This window comes from Erythrolamprus reginae, chromosome 2, assembly GCF_031021105.1.
Source record: "Erythrolamprus reginae isolate rEryReg1 chromosome 2, rEryReg1.hap1, whole genome shotgun sequence".
Taxonomy (NCBI): Eukaryota; Metazoa; Chordata; class Lepidosauria; order Squamata; family Dipsadidae; genus Erythrolamprus; species Erythrolamprus reginae.
The window spans coordinates 248,067,620-248,091,143 of record NC_091951.1 but is presented as its reverse complement, the minus strand read 5'-3'; the positions used below and the strand labels follow the sequence as shown (position 1 = coordinate 248,091,143).

General features: G+C 38.8%; 1 protein-coding gene across 4 annotated transcripts in view; it reads right to left on the bottom strand.

The window, feature by feature from the left end:
- PALM2AKAP2 (PALM2 and AKAP2 fusion) overlaps positions 1-23,524 on the bottom strand; it is a 348,527-nt gene that overhangs the window by 188,421 nt on the left and 136,582 nt on the right. For all 4 annotated transcript variants that reach the window (XM_070742416.1, XM_070742413.1, XM_070742415.1 and 1 more), the window contains exon 4: positions 2,996-3,110. In XM_070742416.1, coding sequence (XP_070598517.1) covers positions 2,996-3,110 — 115 coding nt within the window. The remainder of the gene's footprint in view (positions 1-2,995; positions 3,111-23,524) is intronic.

The following is a 23,524-nucleotide window of genomic DNA, read 5'->3' as shown; positions in this document are numbered from 1 at the left end:
CGGGACACAGGGGAAGAGCCTTCTCTGTGGTGGCTCCAACCCTCTGAAACCAGCTCCCCTCAGAGATTAGGATTGCCCCCACCCTCCTTGCCTTTCGGAAACTCCTTAAAACCCACCTCTGCCGTCAGGCATGGGGGAATTGAAACATCTCCCCCTTGCCCATGTAGTTTCTGTGTATGATTCGACTGTGTGCTTGTTTTTTATATATATTGGGGTTTCTTTTGGATTTTTTAACTTAAAACTGTAATTTAGATTGCTAAATATTAGATTTGTTACTATGTATTGTTTACCATTGTTGTGAGCCACCCCGAGTCTACGGAAAGGGGCGGCATATAAATCCAATAAATCTAATCTAATCTAATCTAACATGCACATGCAGTTGAAGCATATGGAGTCCTTGATGCTTTGGGAGCTTGGTTGATTTCTTGCAGACATTTCATTACCCGACTGATGATACACTGATGATGTTACCTAAACAGGTAATGAAATGTCTGGAAGAAAACAACCAAGCTCAGAATGGACTAAGGACTCTACATTTCAGTCTGAGCTACAAATACTCTCTTCCACTGCTTGAAACATGTGTTATGCATAGTGTGAAGGAATCTGCAAGCTAAATATGCAATCAGAACCAGATGTATGTTATATTCATTTTGTAGTTTAATTTACATGCTCCTCTTCTTTAATTCTGGCGATGGAAGCTTGTCTAGATGCCAACACTTTTTTAGAATTAATAAATGTTCTTTGTAATTAATTAATTAATTGGGCAAAATGGACAGCATAAAGATTAATTAATTAATCTTTATGCTATCCATTTCGCCCAATTCTGTTTTCTTCTTTTGTCTAAAAATGTACAGCATCCCGACAGCATTATTTTACATGGCTTTAATTTTAAAATGGAAGTTTCTTTGAGAGAAAGAACAATTTCTGCTCCTGTGGGCCAGGATGAATATTTCAACTTTCTTCCAGAATATAGCCATGCATGTGGATCCTGCTGTGAAATCAATGTAATTTGTGGATGATTACTATGGGAACTACAGAGCATGTGCTGAATTCAGATCAAGTTCATTGCTTTCAAATCTGCCTGAAATGACCTCCCCAAACGCAGCACACTGTAAATTGCATTTTAAGTATCTTAATTAAGTACTAAATGAAGTGTAGCTTCATTCTGTCAGAGCAGGGATAGGAAACAGGGTCATTTCACTGACGTTGCTGAGAGAAAAGTTTCTTTTGACTCCATTGTTCATGAACAATTTCTACCTAACGAAATATTTTAAGAATTTAGTGATAGTAGAAGCTGGTGCATAAATTTGATTTTGTCCTCTCTATTGATTTTCTTTCTTCAGTGGTGCATTTTAAGATTATAAGGTTTTCCTTTTGTAGTTTCTAACTGAAAAGTGAGCCATTCTGGGAGACATTCTGGTTCAAGAAGAGAATAAATAAAAATTGATGGAATCAATTTGAATTTGATGTAGCCGCCCCGAGTCTATGGAAAGGGACGGCATATAAATCGAATAAATAAAAATAAATAAATAAAAATAAATAAAAAATAAGTTAATGTCCCGTGGCTTTATCTGACTTGGAAAAAAGAAGAAGTTTCACAAAGCAGCAAGAATTATTGAAAGAGAACATTTGATTTAACAATGTTCTAGGATATAATGAATTTCTTTATTGCTAGCTGTATAGGTTCAAATTTCAACTTCTTCTTTTGCCTACATATGTTCAGCATTCCAACAGCTTATTTGGAAAAGCAAATTCTTCAATGATAATACCATTGAGTAATTTTATACATGGAGCCACTTGGAATCTCTGAGATATCTTGGCAGTTTACACATAAGGATTTTTGCAGAACAAATCTTCATTTGGTGGTTCTAGATTATAATAATAATAATCTGTTTATACAATTTCAATACCAAACAAGGGATTTACAATTTTTAATCTTAAATTTTCAAGTTAAACTAGGTAACATTCTGTAATATTTAAATATATAAGTGGAATTGATATATTCCACTTATCTATACATATACAACTCTTAAACTGCAGGACCAATGAGCTAGCATTCCTTAAACTTCTTTTGGAGTCTTTGGAGAGGGGCGACATACAAATCTAATAAACTATAAACTATAACTATAAACTGGCATCCCCTAGATCAGGGCTGTCAAAGTCCTGGCCCATGGACCAGATGTCATGCACTGTCCATGCCCACCCCCATTTTAGAGAAGGGGAAAAAAAGTCCCGATACATCACATGCTGCCCTGTGACGATGTGAGTTTGACACCCTTGCCCTACATATACTTCAAATGCAGGGTCCATCATCCTTGCATTTGAAATATACATCTTAGTGTAGCAATAGTAGGAATGGATTTGAAGTTAGGGAGGTTGCTGCGGGAGCACTGATGTCTATAAGACTTGCTTTTGAGTAAGTAACCAGTTACTAAATCTCGTTTTGTGTTGTAATGTCATTGTTATAATTTCAATGCACCTCATATGTTGAAAGCAAAACTTGCTCATGATTAACTTGAATGTCTGGATACTCCATATAGCAGTGATGGTGAACTGTGTGGAAACGTCACATGCATATTCATCAGGTCCACACTCCAGAAAAGCCGAACTTCTAGGTTCTAGCATGCATGCACTCCCGACAATCAGATGGCTGGTGCACATGAACACATTGGTTTTCAGCACTGCCACGCATGTAAAGGACAGCTGATTGTCTCACGCCTATGTGCATCAGAAACCCGGAAGACAAACAGGCAAGGCTGCACGTACCGGGCAACATGACTACGTGTGCCACAGTTATATAGTTGTGAATTAGTGTTAAAGGCAGGAATCAAATTTAATAAACTAATAAAGCTTATTTTTCTATTGACACATGGGATCTTAGTCTGACCCCATTCTTCTGTGGAGTTTCTCCATTATACCTATCTCTATTTGTATATAGTTGGAAGAAAGGTTTTCTCTTAAGAGCAAATTGTTTGGATTTTGTATTTCAGCTTACCTTTTGTAAGTCCTCAAACGATTTTTCTGTCTCCTTTAGTTTTTCTAAGATGATCTGTTCTTTGGCAGATATTTGGGATTCTTCACATTCAAGCGTTCCTATTTCTTGTTCTAATCTGGAAAATATATTACAGAAAAAAATTATTCATCTGGAAAGATATGTCCAATCAAGAAGGCATACATACATTTGGCTTAGCTGTAAGATGTTATCTAGATATGCAAAAGTATCCTGTTGTTTTCTTTAATATCAAATTATCAATATAATTATTACTAATTAAACAAATTAAGAGAGGATTATTAATTAGGTTATGATGCAATTCTCTCATTTTAATTCACTTGCAACTAAAGATTGGGAGTATTTTGTATCCGGAAGAGCAAGTCTTTCTTTTGCAGATTTTCTTCCCAAAATAGAAAGGAAAGAAAAAAGAGAGAAAGGAAAGGTATCATTGATACCAGTTATGGACCAAACTGGTTTATTTTAGAAATAAGAATATTAACAAGAAAATCAGTGAAATAAGTTTATTATTAGTACTGTACACTGTAATCTATATTTCAACTCAAAACCTGCATTTGAAATGATATATAGCAATTCCTTTGGGTTAATCAATTCTGGTTTTTAGATATTCTGGATAACTATGTTACCTTTTTATTGTATTTCTCTCCCACATTTACACAATAAGGAATTTTCTCTGATCACAATTTTATTCTGACAATTATGTAGAGAACGCAACAGGATCACTGTGAATAAGAAAATAGCTATTCCCAATTAACTGGGAGATTAAGAAGGGACAATTTTACTCTAAACAATTCTGGGTTTGTTTTTTACACTCAAGGGCCTTCCCCAATCAGTTTTCCATGAAACAGAGCTATAAAAGAGCAAGAACAGTTATTAGAACCTACTGATTAAGGTCACAAGTCCACCTGCTAAGCCAAAGTCTCCAACTCCATTATTGTAGAGGCTACTAAAATAATTGACTAAGAGATCTGACTAGGTTGCTAGATCACCAGATTAATTATGTGAAGGACACAGAGCCAGAATGTGGTCCCTCTAAGACAGTGGTTCTCAACCTAGTGGTCAGGACCCCTTTGGGGGTCGAACGACCATTTCACAGGGGTCGTCTAAGACCATGGGAAAAGACAAATTTCCCATGGTGTTAGGAACTAAAGTTTCTATTCTGGTACCTTGGAACATATTTTTACAATCCGACCAATCAGGCATTTACAGTGGGGGTGTCCCTCTGAACTTCCTGCCAATCAGCTTAAAGCTCTGTTGGGAGAACTGGTGCTAGACTTATGGTTGGGGGTCACCAAAACATGAAAAACTGTATTAAGAGGTCGTGGCATTAGAAAGGTTGAGACCCACTGCTCTAAGAAATCTCCTCATTCCAGTCAGACCAATTTTATTATGAAAAATCTGAATTGTGTAACAGTTTTGCAAGGATAAAACACAGATTGAAAATATTTGTCATATCATGTGCATTAGTCTACTGATTAAAACTAAAATACTCATGCCATAATTTAACAAGTACCACCTATTTACTCATTAGTGTTAGCTGCCCTTTCTAAATTTTCTTTTCTTTTTCATTCATCACTGCTGTTAAAGATGTTTAGATGTTTCTTCAGATAATATTTATACATCTGATGAAATTCATAACATACATACATTTTGATTGAGCAAACTAACAAACCATGTAAGAAGGATTAATTTTCATGGCAACCAGATTGAAGAAATGGCTGATGGGCAGGCAGCACTGTTATATGAAAAAAAGGACCTAGATCTATGAAACTGATACTTATTCCAGGAATAAACTGTTTCAAGTTAGTTTGATAACGAGATGGGTAGCCTATAAATTTAATTAATATTTTTTTAAAAAAAAATTAGAAAAAGGAATGACTTTAATATAAATTTGTTTCCTAATTTCTTAGAACATTTCATCATTTGGAATTAACTGAAACTCTTTTCATTGGAATTCTGTAAAGTTCATTAAAAAAAGGGTGATAACTACGATTTCCAAGTTCTTCTAATCTAGATGTTTAGTTTATGATAATTTCTTTTCAAGCCTTGGATCCTTCATTTATACTTTCCTATAGGCCTGAAGAGTGAGTGGGTATCAAAGTATTGAGCTTTTTCCCTTTTGTCCTTTATGATGTTGGTTGTCAAGTACCAGGGAAATTAGGAGATCCGGACAATTCAATTGTGTATTAAGGTTCATTGTTAAGTTTAAGCCAGGGCTGAAAATCAAAAATTTTCCCTACTGGTTCTATGGGCGTCTCTTGGTGGGCATGGCGGAGAGGGGCGGCATACAAATCCAATAAATAATAATAATAATAATAATAATAATAATAATAATAATAATAATAATGGCAGGGGAAGGATACTGTAAAATCTCCATTTCCACCCCACTGGTGTCAGTCAGAGGTGGTATATGCCGATTCTCCAAACTACTCAAAATTTCCACTACCAGTTCTCCAAAACCTGTCAGAACCTGCTGAATTTCACCCATGGCACTATAAGAATATGAACTACTAATGATCATGAAAAATTAGTAGATGTTTAGAATAGAAAGGAATTCAAGGTAGACACGTCCTTGGGGGCATGAAGGACTCATGACTGATGATATGTTTCACTCCTCCCCCGAGCTCCGCCTCCAAAGGGTCATCTCCTACTCCTTTTTAAAACATGCTATTTTGTAAGGATTTGGATAAGGATTGAGTCCTACCAGTTTGTGGGTTAATTCAGAATTTTACTTTCTGCAAATATAATGCATAGTATGATTTGTAACTCTTAAATGTGGTTTCAATTTAAATACCAGCAATTTAAAAATATTTCCAGGTTATAATCATACATTTATAGGAGACTCATATATTCCTGAAGAATTTTATGCATTCTTTAGGAAAATTCAAACCTGCCTCTATCTGATTAAATGTAACATCTGAATCGGCATTCATTGGCAAATATTTAGACAACTATTGACTATTAACTGAAAGTGAAAACTACCGGTATATCAATTTCTCTCATTACAATAAATTTCCCTTGTCCAGTCCTGTCTGATTGTAGGGGGTGCTGCTCATCTCTGTTTCTTAGCCGAGGGAGCCAGCACTGTCTGAAGACACTTCCGTGGTCATGCGGCCATTATATTAGTTATAGTTGGGGTTATATATTAGAAGTTAGTTGGGGGAAAGATCAAAAGCAACATGAGAAAATATTATTTTACTGAAAGAGTAGTAGATCCTTGGAACAAACTTCAAGCAGACGTGGTTGGTAAATCCAACCTGAATTTAAACATGCCTGGGATAAACATATATCCATCCTAAGATAAAATACAGGAAATAGTATAAGGGCAGATTAGATGGATCATGAGGTCTTTTTCTGCCGCCAGTCTTCTATGTTTCTATGTTTCTATATGCTCAAGTGCACAGAATAATGTTAACTTCCCACTGAAAGGGAACCTATTTATTTATCACATTTGCATGCTTTAGAACAGTGTTTCCCAACCTTGGCAACTTGAAGATATTTGGACTTCAACTCCCAGAATTCCCCAGGCAGCATTTGCTGGCTGGGGAATTCTGGGAGTTGAAGTCCAGATATCTTCAAGTTGCCAAGGTTGGGAAACACTGCTTTAGAATGCTAGATGGGCAGGGATATACAGTATGTTATCTATAATTTACCTTCATTCATAGATTCTTAACTCTATGGATGGGGGAGGAAAAGATCTGATGGGCTTTAAATACTGAGGGTTTTTGTTTGTGAACCATAACTAGCGTAAAAGGGAGCAGCATGAAGAAATAAATTTCATGGAATCTGCATCATGTGCCTTTGGCATACGCCTGGAATGTAAAACAGAAGGCAGCCCTTTGAGTAGAGGAATTCTGCATCTGCAGTGAAACAGAGTGGCAATTATGAAGCTTGTTTTTCCACATAACCGTAGGGAAGCCCTTCTCGGCACAATTAAGTGGGTGGCTGTTTAGAGTCAATGCTTGGAATTAGGACAGAAAGCACCTTCGGTAGACCACAGTCATGAAATGTGTTGAGTGCTGGCACAGCTCATGCTTCTTTTGTCATGTCTGGGTTGGTTTTTTTTAATCTCCTTAATGTTGCGCTCAATTCCTAATAACACGACAACAGTTTTCTTGGGAATTAAGTGAAAGATGGCTTTCCAGACTTGTGTATCTACTGTAGCCCTGGAATTCCTTGCTAGTCTAAGCAGCCTTTTGCTGAGGTCCTAATATCAAGTCTAGAATTGAAATACAGTGATACCTTGTCTTACGAACTTAATTGGTTCTGGGATGAGGTTCTTAAGGTGAAAAGTTTGTAAGACTAAACAATGTTTGCCATAGGAATCAATGGAAAAGCGATTAATGCGTGCAAGCCCCAAATTCACCCCTTTTGTCAGCTGAAGCGCCCATTTTTGCACTGCTGGGATTCCTCTGAGGCTCCCCTCCATGGGAAACCCCACCTCCGAACTTCTGTGTTTTTGCAATGCTGCAGGGGAATCCCAGCATCACAAAAATGGGTGCTTCGCTGGCAACGGAAGTCCGGAGGTGGGGTTCCCCAGTGAAGGGAGCATCAGTGAAATCACAGCATCGCAAAAACACAGAAGTCCAGAGGTGGGGTTTCCCATGGAGGGGAGCCTCAGGGGAATCCCAGCAGCGCAAAAACGGGTGCTTCGCTGGCAACGGAAGTCCGGAGGTGGGGTATCCCAGTGGCAACGGTGGGTTTGTAAGGTGAAAATAGTTTGTAAGAAGAGGCAAAAAAATCTTAAACCCCAGGTTTGTATCTCGAAAAGTTTGTATGACAAGGCATTTGTAAGATGAGGTATCACTGTATATGAATCGTTCTTCAAACCAGACATAACAATTAAGGATACAATCCAAAGGGAAAAGAGGTACACAATAAGTTTGAAATATAATGCATGTATTTCACACAGATGCTTCTTTAAAAAAGAATAAAACACTAAGAATATGTTTGCCTCATTTCATGGGATGCTACTTAGCTGTGCTCAATTTCCTGGTGTTTACACACACAATTGAAAACAGAAACAAAGTTGTCTGATGACACACGGAAATGCAGTGATGTAAGTAGAGAAAGGGGGCTGTATAATTTTTTCCTCACTGATCATTTTTAATTCAGTGTCTTTTCCAATTCTTGCTATTTTTCTTTTACTAGACATTTTGATTACAAATAGACAACAAGAAAGCTACCAGTAAGTTTCACCCACAGATATAGATTTTAGGTACAGTGCTTAGGCTCAAAGAAAATATGATTGAAACTGGCCATTAACAGAAAAATAACTCAAGTATATGAAAAGAAAAATAATAATTTGTTGATGCTACTCTTTGCTTCATCCTTTTCTTTGCCTATTAGGTCCATATCTGTTCCTGCTGTCCTGAAAGAACAGCTAAAGAGAAGTAAGGCATGAACTGCAAAGCACTACTCCTTCAGCATATATAATACAGGATGGGTGCTTGTCATAATCAACCATTTTTACTTGTTTAAAAATTAACATGAAAAATAATGAAATATTATATACATAAACATATTTCCCATTATGAAAATATTATGCATGTGTTCTGAGGTGCTCAATTCAGCCAATAATTTGTATTTTCGTTAGCAGTATTTCTGGATCCACCTGCCCAAAAATATTAAATCTGTTGTGCAGGATTTTAATATGATGTCTTAATGTGATGTTATATAATCACAGGAGTTTTAGCTACATTTTTGTTTGTTTGTTAAGTTTTCTGTTAGCTTCTCTTACAGAGTTATAACGCCTAGGTTCTTTACCAAACAACGATTATAAACGCCCATCCATTTATTTTAATTTGCTGCTCATAAATATTTCAACTAGATAAGTCAACAACATGTAATGAGACTAAAGTTTTTAAAAAACTTACGTGAATGGTGTATAGCTTTTGTTTTTGTGGACTCCAGGATACATCATGACTGTGTTGGGCAAGTAAAGAGGACATTTATTGATAAATTAATCGTAGGAAAAGAGCAATGGGAAAGATAGACGTGTTTTTAAGGAGGTAAACATATTAATGACAAATTAAAGCAATGATCTTTCCAGTGATAATGTATGAGTGGTAAAATTGGATACTGAGAGAGAATAAAAAAAGAATGATGTATTTGGAGATGGTTATTAAAGTACTATGATATTGCAAGAGGCACTGATCATTTAGTTTTGGACTAAACAAAGGCTGACTGTTCTTCTGAGCCAATGATCAACAAGCAAAAATTCATGGTCTTTGAGCATGTGATGAGGCTTGAAAATAGAGTAGAAAAATCCCCAGCATGTTTTGCAATGACTAGAGAAGTAGCAGGGTAAAGAAGGTAGATGGATGAGATCAAAGAATTATTGGAAAGTCCTTGAAATCTGTTGCAGTGGATGGGGCAGATAAATTGCCATTTGTCCATGTGCCAATCTCATTATCTGTAACTGAAGCCATTTCCTTGCAGGAAGTCCTCAACTAACAACCAGTTGCTTAGGGACCATTCCAATGTAACTTAAAGATAATTATGGCCTGGTTTTGAAGTCCCAATAGCCAGGCCCCATCGTATTTTTGGCACTCAGCAACCGCCCTGCATTTATGGCCATTTGCAGCATCCATAACCACGTGACCACAATTTACCATATTTTTCGGAGTATAAGATGCTCATTTTCGTCCCTAAAAGAGGCTGAAAATTGGGGTGCGTCTTATATTCTGAATGTAACTTTTTGAAACTTTTTTCTCCTAGCCCTAACTAGGTGTTAATGATCTTCCCGGCTTCCTATTCCCTCCAAAGAAGGTTTTTCCTGCCCTAAGTCTTTGCAGGCTTGTTTTCATTCCCACTCCCTCTGAAAAAAGCTTTTTTTAAGCCCTAACGCGGTTCTAACGATCTTCCTGGCTTGTAGCAGTTTTTTTATTCCTACTCCCTCCAAAACAGTTTTTCTGCCCTAAGTTTTTGTAGACTTGTTTTCATTCCTACTCCCTTTGAAAAAGGCTTTTTCAGTCCTAACCAGGGAATAAAACAATATGCTGAAGCTGAACAGACTAAGCCAGATGAATACCTGGTAGGTAGATTTTCCCCCTATTTTCCTCCCCCAAAACTAAAACTAAACTTATACTCTGGTGCACCATATACTCCGAAAAATACAGTATATCTTTTCCTGGAAAGTGGCATTTACTTCTGCATTCACTTACCCAGTGCCTCAGAAAATGTCATAAAATCGGGTTAGTCATGTGATGACCCACTTAATGACCAGCATGATTTATGGCTATAATTCCAGGTTCAATTCATCTTGTACAAGGACAGGATGATCTGTGTTTGTACCAAATCCAGCATGAACATGGCCTAGCAGCATCTTGTTGTTGTTGTTGTTGTTGTTGTTGTTATTATTATTATTATTATTATTATTATTATTATTATTATTATGTCAGTACAACACAGCAAACGAGATCACTATGCTGGATTTCGTATTTCATCACCAATCGAACGCTTCCCAAGCACCTAGGACTGCGTGATGTAGCGGTGAATTATGTTTGCCGATCCCAGTAAAGCGGCCTTTTGCAATTGACAGATGGAGATTTTGTCAATTCCGATGGTTTTCAAATGTCCGCTGAGATCCTTTGGTATTGCGCCCAGCGTGCCAAGTACCACTGGGACCACTTTCACTGGCTTATGCCAGAGTCGTTGCAGCTCGATTTTTAGATCTTCGTATTTCACTAATTTCTCTAGCTGCTTCTCCTCAATTCTGCTGTCTTCTGGGATTGCGATGTCGATGATCCATACTTTCTTTTTCTCCACGATCACAATGTTTGGTGTGTTATGCTTCAGAATTCGGTCAGTCTGAAGTCGGAAGTCCCACAGTAGTTTTGCTTGCTCATTTTCAACCACTTTTTTGGGCTTATGATCCCACCAGTTCTTTGCCACTGGTAAATGGTAGTTCCGGCACAAGTTCCAGTGGATCATATAATTATAATTATAATTATATTTATAATTATAATTATAACTATAATTTGTATGCCGCCCCTCTCAGTAGACATGGGGCGGCTCACAGCAATAGTAGAACACAATGTAAAATACAAATGTAATATTAAAAAACTAAAAAACCCATAATTAAAAAAAACATACACACTACATACCATACACAAATTATATAGGCCTGGGGAAGATGTCTCAATTCCCCCATGCCTGATGGCAGAGGTGGGTCTTAAGAAGTTTACGAAAGGCAAGGAGGCTGGGGGCAATCCTAATCTACAGGGGGAGCTGGTTCCAGAGGGTCGGGGCCGCCACAGAGAAGGCTCTTCCCCTGGGTCCCGCCAGACGACATTGTTTAGTCGACGGGACCCGGAGAAGGCCAACTCTGTGGGACCTAACTGGTCGCTGGGATTCGTGCGGCAGAAGGTGGTCCCGGAGATATTCTGGTCCGATGCCATGAAGGGCTTTATGTCCTCTGGTGTCCACATGACATTCATGACATTATTTTCATTTTATTCTCAAGCGGTATTTCAGACATCTTAAAGTCAACTTTAGCAGTTCTGATGTTAAAGTAACATTTCCTTCCTTAAGCAGACAAGATGTGGCAGTTTTGTCATGGATTAAACATGATCCCCTGTAGAAATTGTTGTGTCCAGAGGACAGTTAGGCATTGTACCCGCCCCATATTCCTTGGGTGGGAAAATGCTATAATGTGATTGGTTGGCAGCCCGGCATATATATAGCTGCCGGGCACGGCCATGTTGTCTTTTTGCTTATACTGTAACCGTTACTTGTTGTAATAAAGAACACCGTTACTCACCACGAGCGTGTAGTCCTTTATCCAGTAAGGATCTAACATCTGGCGATGAGGAAACGAGCACCAGAGAAAGGTAACAAGGGAAACGAAACCGATAAGTTTCCCTGCTACTCGGGCCACCGGAGCGCCCTCCACCGCCACGCCGCCACCACACTGTTGCCGAGCTCCTCAGCCACTCGGCAGCCGAGGGAAAACCCCCTGGGTCTTCCCCACCACCCACGCACTGAGGGAAATCCTCTGTGCCTCGCCGCCGAGCTCTCCCACCTGCTCGGCGGCCGCAAGCCTCTCCATTGCTGCTGTGCTGCCGAAAGGACCGCCGCCAGGGCTGCTGCCGCGCTGCCGCACGAATCAGCTGCTGGGCGGCTGAAGAAGCCTTCCCTGGTTCTTCCCCGCCGCCCACGCAAAGGGGAAACCCCGGACTTCGCCGCCAGCTATCCCAGCTACTCGGCGGCCTCTCCATTGCTGCTGCGCCACCGAAAGGACCGCCACCAGGGCTGCTGCCGCCACATTCAGTTGTTTGCCTAAGAATTTGAAGTATTGGCTTCTTTTAAGTTGGTGTGCCTATCTCCCCTCCCCCTGTTTCATGGGCACTGTCTTGCAGGGGCATTTTACTTAGTAGTGATTTCTTTAAATCCAGGCCTCTCCCTTGGTCCAGTCTCCAAGCAATTCCTAATATGGAAACTGGGCTAGACCCCAACAGCCGCTGCTCACTGGTAGTTGCTGGAGAAGGCTGTAAGGAGAAGTGGAAGAGAGACATAAATTCACTCTCTGCTGCTTCATGGCACAACTTATGAAGACTGTCCACTCTAATTCAGGTTGCTTTTGAATGCTGATTTAGTGTTCTTCCAACAAAAACCCAAGTGCCAAAGGAGCAAACTATCAGCTCTAGTTTGGCACAAGTGTTTTATGCCAGCATGTTCAAAGGGTTCGTGATAATTAGCTAATATTAGCATAATAGTTCAGTAATGCTATTCTGGAATAGTAGTAAACTTATGTACAAACATGGCCTAAAGCCAGCTTATATCATGTGAGTTCCTGCTGAAATGGCTGGCTGGCTGGTGTCATTTAGGGAGAAAGGGGTGGGGCGGGGGGAAGCAAAGCCAGAGAATTCATGAATCAGAAGCAGAAGAAGAGCCTTCCCAGCCTTTAAAAAGGGTGGCCCTAGCGCAGTAATGGCGAACCTATGGCATGGGTGCCACAGGTGGCACGCGGAGTCATATCTGCTGGCACCCGAGCCGTTCGCCTAGCTCAGCTCCAATATGCATGTGTGCCAGCCAGCCAGCTGATTTTTGGCTCACATAGAGGCTCTGGGAGGACATTTTTGGCTTCCAGAGAGCCTCCGGAGGGATGGGGAAGGGTATTTTTACCTCCCCCGGCTCCAGGGAAGCCTTTGGAGCCTGGAGAGGGCAAAATACGAGCCTACTGGGAATTTGGGAAATGGACCTTTTTCAGCCAACAGAGGGCCTCCGATGGGTGGGGGAAGTTGTTTTCACCCTCCTCGGGTATTGAAGTATGGATTTGGGCACTTGTGCATGCTCGATAGCACGCGTACAAGCTCTTTCTCCACCTGAGGGAAAAAAGATTCGCCATCACTGCTCTAGTGGAAGGGCTAGAAAATGCATTTGCTTGCAGTAAGGTAGAATTGTGATGTCATCTTTTGATCTTATCTTTTCTATTGCTTTAGAAAAATGCTATAGAGGCCATTTTTTCTCTTCATTCAAATAAGCTCGCAGAAGGCACTAATTCCAGAATGATTCTGATTCTTACCTTTTAAAAATGCAATATTTGATTTTTTTTCCACAATCCCAAATAGGCTCTTATTACATTATGCCTGCTTAACACTTGAGGCTGAAGCATTCTTTTTTTCCCCTTTCCCTTCCCCAAAAGAGGAAATCAACTTTTTGCCAAGGGGAGAAGCAGACATAGAGAAATAGAGCAATGCATTAGTGTGTTTTTGAAAGTGCTAGACTGGTGTTGCAAAGAAGGTGAATTTAAATAGGAGAAAAGCCAAAGCCTTCCAGCTGTGTGTGGCTGGTTCTGTCTCCAGAACCATATGCCTTACATATTTTCATGCTTCTGCCAATAAGGGATTTTGTGTACCCATTCTTTTTAGTGTTTATTTTTTATTATGGGGTTATTTATTTATTTGACTGTGATTTAAGCATTCTTTTCTTCATTTTCTTTGGTTCCCATCTGGATTTGTTATCTCTGCCAGACTTGCTCTTTTTTAAAAATTTCCTTTGAGTTGTTTTCTAGTTTTACTTGCTATAGGAAGTCGGGGGCACATAAATGATTATTATGATGGTTCATCCCTGTTCTGTTGAGCTCTCTGGTAGACTCCTCCCAAAAATTCACAGGTACAAATTTCAGACACACACACGTTTGAAATTCAAAACAATGTTCCTTATAATGAAAATTCACTTAAACCAAGCCCTCTTTTGGTATAGCAAAGAGCACTGGTCTCCAAACAAACTGGTAATTTGTACAAGTCCCTTATCAGTTCTGTGATACTTAGCTTGCAGCTGTGAGGCAATTCACAGTCCTTCTTCTTTCACAAAGTGAAACATACTTTGCTCTGGTTTAGTTTCAAAGCGGGGAAAAATCGGCACACAAAAGGTCAAAGTCAGTAAAGCAGTCACGAAACACAATGATCAGATAATCCTCCACAATGGCCAAACCCACAGGCTTCTATTTATAGCAGCCTCACCAATTACCACAGCCCCACCCAACCACAGGTGGCCTCATTTTCTTTGATAATAATCTCTCAGTTGTTGTTGCCTATGCATCGCTCTCCGCATGCGTGGCTATATCATTAACTCTTGTTCTGAATCCAAGGAGGAACTAGATAATTGATCTCCTTCTGAGCTGTCTGCCACATTCTCCTCCTCCCTGTCACTCATGTCTTCTTGGTCAGAGGAGCCTTCATCAGCAGATTCCACCTGGGGCAAAACAGGCCTGCAGCATGTGGATGTCTCCCCCACATCTACAGTCCTTGGGGCAGGAGCTGGGCCAGAGCTAACCACAACAATCCCAAAGACAGCCAGATGTATAGACTAGATTTGGCATTTCTGTCCTATCAAATAGGGGAAATGCAGATATTTGATATTGTTAAATGGTCATCACAGGATGTAAGCTGTTTCATGTAAAGCTGCATTTAGCAATTGACTAATAGTGATTTTATCAATGCCAATGGTGTTCAAGAAGTGCTCCAGTTGTTTGGGGACTGCATCCAAAGGGCCTATTATTATTGGTATTACCTTTGCCTTCTTTTGCCACTGTTCTACTTTTATTTGAAGGTCTTTGCATTTTGTTATTTTCTTTAGTCTTTGTCTTCTATTCTGCTGCCTCCAAATTCTGCAAATATCCACTATGCAGACTTTTTTTTTTTTTTGTGTGTGTGTGTGTCTTATTAACAGTTGTTAGATTTGGGGTGTTGCGCAGCAGAACCTTGTAGGTTTGAATTCCAAATTCTACAGAAGTCAAGAGTTTCTTGTTGAGAACATCAGCATTTTTTCCCATGTCCATATTGAAGGATGTTCTTTTCAACTTTCCCACAGTTGATTATTTTTCATTATTTGTGTTCAGAATTCCATCTGATGTTTATTTCATAGCAATGGCCAAACAAATGAGGTCCCGGGGGATTAATATATGCATATGCCTAGAAATAAAGCATCACTGGTGTCAGGAAGTGTTTGATCAGTTTTTCTGATGGCTCCAAATGATGAACCACTAAACTGTAGGGGACAGCTTCTCCGGGAAAAATCTTTCTTCCAACATAGCTGAAAGTAGACAATGGACTATAGCAGTGATGGCGAACCTTTTTTGGTTTGCGTGCCAAAAGGAGGTGTGTGGGTGTCTTAGCATGTGTGCACATGCCCACACCCCTTCCCTCTCTTCACACATGCACACACACCCTACCCTGTGCTGCCCTCCACACATACGCACAGGCCTTTCTGAAGCCTGGTAGGTGAAAAAAAATGCACAAATGGGCAAACCGGAAGTTTGGGAAAATGCTGTTCCAGTTTACTGTTGTGCTGTTTTATGCATTCCAGGACTTCAGGAAGCTTCCCTGAACCCTCCGGAGTGCAAAAAACAGCACAACAGCAAAACGGAAGTTTGGAAAACGCACTTCCAGCTTCCCTATTGTGCTGTTTTTTGCACTTTGGAGCTTCAGGAAGCATCCTTGAACCCTCCAGAGTGCAAAAAACAGCACAATGGCAAACCAGAAGTGTATTTATCTGAACTTCCTGTTTGTCCATTGGGGGATTATTATTTTTTTTGCCTCCAGGGCTTCAGGGAAGCTTCTGTGAAACATTGAGAGGACGAAACAGCCTTTCCCAAGATGAAAATGCGCTGGCCAATTCACGCATGCACGCTGGAGCTGAAACATGGCAAAGTCTCGTGTGCTGTCCGATATGGCTTCACATGCCATTGTGGCAGGCGTGCCATAGGTTCACCATCACAGCATACAGTTACAGTTAATCTTCAACTGGACAGGACTAAATCTATTCAAGTTATTGTTGGGAACCCTCAAAGGGGACAGCACTTTGAACAAGCTTAAAAGGTAGTTCTGCCCTCCATCACATGACTGCATTTCAGGTTTGTAACTGACTCACATTTATGACCAGTTGCCAAGTGAACACCATTTACAATTTTCTCTGCTGGCTTTGCCAGAAAGTCATTGGAAAAGCCGGCAAGGAAGGTTGCAGATGGAAGCAATACAGGATTTGAGATCTGTTCTTGCAGTCTGGGGGAGGATTTTCCCCTCCCCTAAATTCAGGGAAGGGAGACTCTTTGGTGGGCTTCAGAAAAAGACCTCAATTCCTGAAGATTCTCTTTTTTCCCAGGGCTAGAAGATGGTTGAATGCCATTGCTCTGGGGTCAGAAATCTTTCTAATTAAATCTTCTTAGGCTAAAAAGGCTAATCAATACCACCGGTCTCATCATTGTGTGATTTGAAGAAGGAACGTTCTGATAATTGTGAAAATGGAGTCTGTTGGCAAGATGCAGTGAGGTGGTCTTGGCAGGAAGGCTGTGCCTGGTATAAAGGCAAAGGTAAATAGACACAGGCATCATAGGACAGAGAGAGGGTCCTTTCCCTGGTCCTCTCCTTAATGATCACACTTGGGAGAGCTGAGACTGTGGTGAAGTGGCCATTAACAAATGCTTTGCTCATTAACCACAATTGTAAGTCGAGGACTATCTCTGAAGAGGTCACTGCTTTTTTTTTTTTTTTTGGCCATTCTTCATTTCTGGAAATTCATCTCTTTTTCAACTCTCTCTCTCTCTCTATTCATGCATCAAATGGAAAATGGCAACTAACTAGAACACAATGTAATTTATGTAATAAATTAATGTATGGGGAATGATTTTGGGACCCTCTATATATCAGTGATTCTCAATCTTTTCTTCACCGTGGACCCCCTTTAAAAACCTTTTGTGACCACCGACCAGGACCATGGACTAAACCAAGAATTAACTCAAGATTTAAATCATAACATTTTTTCCAAGATTTCGTGGACCCCATGATGCCACTGCAGACCACAGGTTGAGAAACATTACTGCATATTAATAAATTTTCCACTTTGACCACTTGAAGTTTTCCTAAGGCTAGGATTCAGAGCTTCCCTCAAACTGTATTTCACCCACCTCCTGTCTCACCTGAGATCTTTCTATCGGAGGACCTGTCCCTCCAAAATACTGGAAGGTGGTACCCTTGATTATCAATACTAATAGTCAATTATTTTAGTATAGTTGGTCCTCAGTTAATTACCGCTCATTCAGTGACCATGTTATGTTGACAGGGAACCTATGTCTGGTTCTTGACATTGTGGCCATTGCATTGTTCTTCTAGATCTGTAAGCACAATTTGGGTGTATGGCAACTAGCTCATAATTAAGATGATCAATTAGTGACCAAGCACATTCATCCCCACAATGGAGGAATGGTTGCAAAAATTGATAGAGTTAGCAGAGATGGCAAAATTGACTGCTTTGATCAAATTAAAACAACAACAACAACAAAAACAAATACTATTATTGCTACTTGGAAATCGCTTCTGGATTTTGTGCTTGAGGTAATAAAAAAACCAAACTCTTATTTTGGGTTTTATTAATTAGATTTATTGTTATAGAAATTGCTAGTTTAAACTGTTAGGTAAAAGCAAAAAGTTAAGGTTTGATGTCATTGTTAATGTCTTATTCAAGTGCACCAAATGAAGTTGGAAGTCAATGCCTTTTCTTTCTTTTTCTCCTTTTCTTGCCCTCACTTTTCCATTCACTATTTTTCTTATTAATTACTTTACATTTCCTTTGTATGTTACATTACAAACTAATAAAACCTGTTTAAAAAAATTAGTGATCCAGACATCTAGGCTTGACCCTAATCTTGGTTTTTGTTTCATTGCTGCCCATAAACTAGTTACTGACTCAGCTGAAATGATTGCCTATACCACAAGCCTAAGCAATCCTAATTTAAAACATTATCTTAGGAACTAAGGACACACATTTATGGACACTTTGCAATCATATGGGAGGTACCACTGCAGAAAACACAATTGCTGCCAACCTGCCTTTCATTGAGGACTTGTATATGCACGAGTCAAAAAGGGGGTTGTGAAAATATTTACTGACCCCTCGCATTCTGGGCATAAACTGTTTCAACTCCTACCCTCAAAACGTCACTACAGAGCACTGCACACCAAGACAACTAGACACAAGAACAGTTTTCCCCCAAACACCATCACTCTACTAAACAAATAATTCCCTCAACACTGTCAAACCTTTTACTAAGTCTGCACTTCTATTTCTACTAGTTTTTTCCTCATCATTCCTATCATCCATTTTCTCCCACTCAAGACTGTATGACTGTAACTTGTTGCTTGTATCCCAAGATTTTTATTAATATTGATTGTTTCTTCATTGCTTGTTTGACCCTTATGACAATCATTAAGTGTTGTACCACATGATTCCTGACAAATCTATATTTTCTTTCATGTACACTGAGAGCATATGCACCAAGACAAATTCCTTGTGTGTCCAATCACACTTGGCCAATAAAGAATTCTATTCTATTCTATTCTATTCTATTTATTGCAGTTAGAGTTAGATAAATAAGATACATTGATTTTAGAGAGAGAATTCCCAATTGCAATGCATTTACTCAAGTCAAATGCAAAATTCAATCCTTCCCTGATAGGCAATTTGAAATATTTTCCTAATTTGTTTGTTTACTTATGCTCCAACATAACATGGGAGTTTCAGTGAACGACTTTTTGTCTGTCTTTGTGGCCCAACCCTATCCTCAAGTACAGGTTTAAGAATATAAACAGTCTGGGTATAAATATTATTCTTCCTGAAAAGTACCTATTGTGTACAATAACAGGCTATAAATAATGCAGTTCTGTACCCAGAGCCCCTGTATTGTCTGTTGATTTAGCTACAGCAGGTTCTATAATAGAGACAGACTTAACACACGCCTAGGAAATAGTATCAATTTTGATGGGTATCAACATTTTCAGGATATCTTGTGGTCCCGCCCATGGATGTAGCTAGCTTATTTACAAAACAGCTATCATGATGGAGATAACTACTCAGAAAACATTAATTTATCAAAAGACATCCCACAATTTTTTCTACTGCATCAGAATATTCTCTACAGTCCTTTTCATCTGCAGTAGATATAGTTCCAAGCAAATCATAGCCAGCCATCATTTATAAGGTCCAAAGTCTTTTTTAGTGTTTGCAACAATAAAAATAACTCAGATGGTAAATCTGCTTCTAAACTGGGATTTACATAGTATATAGGCTGGTAAGATTTAATGGGTTGGATTGTTCCAATTTCATGTCAGTTCCCGCAAAGATCATGGACGTGATAGGAAATATTTAACTATAACCCATGCATTTTGAGATTATGAATTTAAGAAGCTGTGGTAGATTTCATTATAAGATCAATAATCAAATACATCCCCTTTTACACGTTCTCCTTGGATTCTACAAACACAATAAAGCCGTATACATTTGCTTCTCTGAGTTTGTTAAGTCATTTAACCATATGCTCACATATACAACAAAGATCAATGGAATACAAATAATGCCAAAAATTGTAGAATATGCACCCCATCCCATATATGCTTACTCTATAGTAAGTTGCACTATTCAATAGGATATACCTTCAAGTCCATATGGTAGTATGTTAACCCTAGTATAAAGTGTTTTGATACAATTTTTAATTGTTGAGCTAAGAAATACCAGCACTTAGGAAAATAATACAAAAGAATCAACACAAATTGAACATGATGAGAAATACCTTGGAAGAAAATTAACATTATTACATAATGCAACATAGAAATTATAGAATCTAGAGAGTTCTCAGTGTTGCATTCCAATAGAACTTTTTTTAATTCATTTATTTTGTCCAATACATAATACACATTGAAGAGAATAGATATGTAATAATATAAATACAGAAAAGAATAGAAGAAAAGATATAAAAGTATATGTGAACATATTTGAAAGGAAGAAAAGATAAATGAGATAAGGAGAGACAATTGGACAGGGGACGGAAGGCACACTGGTGCACTTATGCACGCCCCTTACTGACCTCTAAGGAGCCTGGAGAGGTCAATCGTGGATAGTCTAAGGGAAAAATGTTGGGGATTAGGGGTTGACACTACTGAGTCAGGTAATGAGTTCCACACTTCGACAACTTGGTTGCTGAAGTCATATTTTTTACAGTCAAGTTTGGAGCGGTTAATATTAAGTTTGAATCTGTTGCGTGCTCTTGTGTTGTTGCGATTGAAGCTGAAGTAGTCATTGACAGATAGAACATTGCAGCATATGATCTTGCGGGCAATACTTAGATCATGTTTTAGGCGACGTAGTTCTAAGCTTTCTAGACCTAGGATTGATAGTCTGCTTTCGTAGGGTATTGGAAAATATCTTCTTATAGATGTCTATATAATGGTACATTCTAATAAGTTACGAAAAGAGCAAAAATATAATGGAAAATATAAATACTAGCTGCTGGAATGAAGTTTTTACTGGTCAAACAAGAAAATACAATGTCCATTCAGAAACACAGGGCAAGCTGCAATCAGAGAAGAAAACGAGGAGAGGAAAAACGCCAAGACAAGGATGGATTTCTCCTCATCATATGATGTTTAAAACTATCAGTTTTAGATGATGGAGTACTGTCTCAAGTATCAACAACAGTATCCTGCTTCCTTTCCACCAGATTGATTTTTTCCCCCTTAAGCGTTTCTGTTTGTACAAGCAAGGTTTTTCTTTTTAAATTACAAAGGTAGCATGTGACAAATTCTCTGTAATGAAAAAAACATTCCAGCTCTGTGGAACAATATTTCAAGGCTTTTCCAAGTGCTCTTGTCCTTTGCAAATCAAGCCAATCAGGAAGCTTCTTGATTTGTGGATTTTGTGCTCCATGGATTGTTTCCACCCTTCAGCGTTTCCTGCCATTGTTTTCATGAATTTTTCTCAAGTGGCAGTGATTTACCAGATCTGGTGAGTTGCCGCCCTTACCTTTTCTAAGGAGAATTTGGGTGAAGCGAAACTGAAAAACTCTTAGCTTCTGCTTTGTTTTAATTTATGCTGCAGTTCTGAGAAAATAGATTAGCAACCATAAATGAATCAAGAAGGATCCAGGACATAGTTCCCTCTAAGCTGAGCAGTGAGCAATCGCTCACTTAAAAATCATCATCAACTCAGAGTTTTCCAAACCTGCCCAGAAGCCGAGAGGGAAAGAGTGAGAGGGAAGGAGGGAGAGAGAGGAAGAGAGGAAGAAAGAAAGAGAAACAGATAGAAAAAAGAGAGGAAGGAAAAGAGAAAGAAAAAGAATGGGAGTAAAGAAGAGAGAAAGAAAATCAAAATCTAGTTTGAAACTAGCTCAACTATTTAAGTGGCATTTTGATATTGATAGAGTTGCCCTATTATGAGCTCACTGTTATAGACACACAGTACAGTATTTTATTTTGAAATTCTCTGAGGCAAAACAGGGTGGGTTTTTTATTTGTTTGTTTGTTTGTTTGTTTGTTTGCTTGCTTGCTTATTCATTCATTCATTCATTCATTCATTCATTCATTCATTCATTCATTCATTCATTCATTATTTCTGTGCCGCCCAGTCCCGAAGGGACTGCCGCTCAGACACTATACTTTTCCGCCCACCCACCCCAAAAATTAGAGGGAACACTGATCCAGGATATTAGTTTCTGCAGCCCAAAGGTGAAATGAAAGTGGTAGTTAAAAGATGAATGAATTCACCATCCTATCATTGCTTTTGTTTTTTGTTTATAGAATTGTGTGACATAAGACTTCAATTCTGAAGTGATACAAGATGTTCTGCCTTGTATGCCCTCTGCTCCATCTTTTGCTAACTTAAAATGGGTCTTTGGAACTGATACTTCTGATAAAGCAGTTAAATAGTTTTCATTGTCCTTGCTCCTGCAAAGAAGCAGAAATGGATCAAGAAGCCAACACACCCTTTATGGTGCACTATGAGTTGTAGCCTGACCCATCAAACAGAACATATTTCATTGATCCTGTTTAAAATAAAAGCTTACTAAATAATATGTTACTATAGCTACTTTTAGTGGTATACATCTATCTTTCTTTGAATATATTCATTATCTCATTGGAGAATAGCAGGGCAACATTTTAAATAATACCGTGAATAACAGTTTTGTAGCATGTATATTGGTTTGGGGAAAAAAAAAGAGTGGTCATGTATGAAAAAAAAGAATTAAACAGAACAGGAGCCATGATGGCAAAGTGGTTAAACGTTTTTTGAGTCTCTGGAGAAGGGCGGCCTAGAAATAGAAATAACAAACAAACAAACAAACAAACAAATAAATGCAGTATTGCGGGCTAATTTTTCGCACAGCCAGAAGTTCGATCTTGACAGCTTAAGGTTGACTCAGCTTTCCCTCCTTCTGAGGTCAGTAAAATGAAGACACGGTAAAGCACTATGGAGCATTATATAAGTCTAAGTGCTATTGCTATTGCTGTCATCTCCCCCTTTCCTTGATATCTGCTATAGTATTAGGAAAAAAATTCAGCTATTGTTTATAGCATAACTGATGAGATGGTATTACATATTGCCCCCATGGATGGCCAAAGAATATTTGTCTCAGAAATTTAAAGGATGATACAATAAATTCTTTGCAAAGTCATTCCAGTTCTTTTTGTATGTCTTTTTATTTAGTGACACCCCCCCCAATCTTTCTCTTTTACTCTGTGGTATCCAGGTACTGCAATATATTTATTAGTACAGGTAATGTACTCATTACCGGACTCCATAGTGTCATCCCCAAACCCCCAACACTTTACTCTTAGATTATCTACGGTTGACCTATCCAGATTCCTAAGAGGTCAGTAAGGGGCGAGTACAAGTGCACTAGAGTGCCTTCCGTCCCCTGTCCTATTGCTCTCCTATATCTCCTATACCTTTCTTCTATTCCTATATCTCTTCTTCTATTCTTTCATTGATATGTTCTATTACTATATCTTCTTTTCTATTATTTCATAGATATATTTTACTATGAGTATCTCCTCTATAACCTTCATCATGTATTTTACTATGTATATACTGTATAGATATACTGTATACCCACTAAAACCCTCATTGTGTATTGGACAAAATAAACAAACAAACAAACAAATAAATAAATAATAAAATAGTCCTCAATTAACAGCAACTGAGCCCTTACATTTGGTTGAAAGCTGTTGAGATCATAAAGTG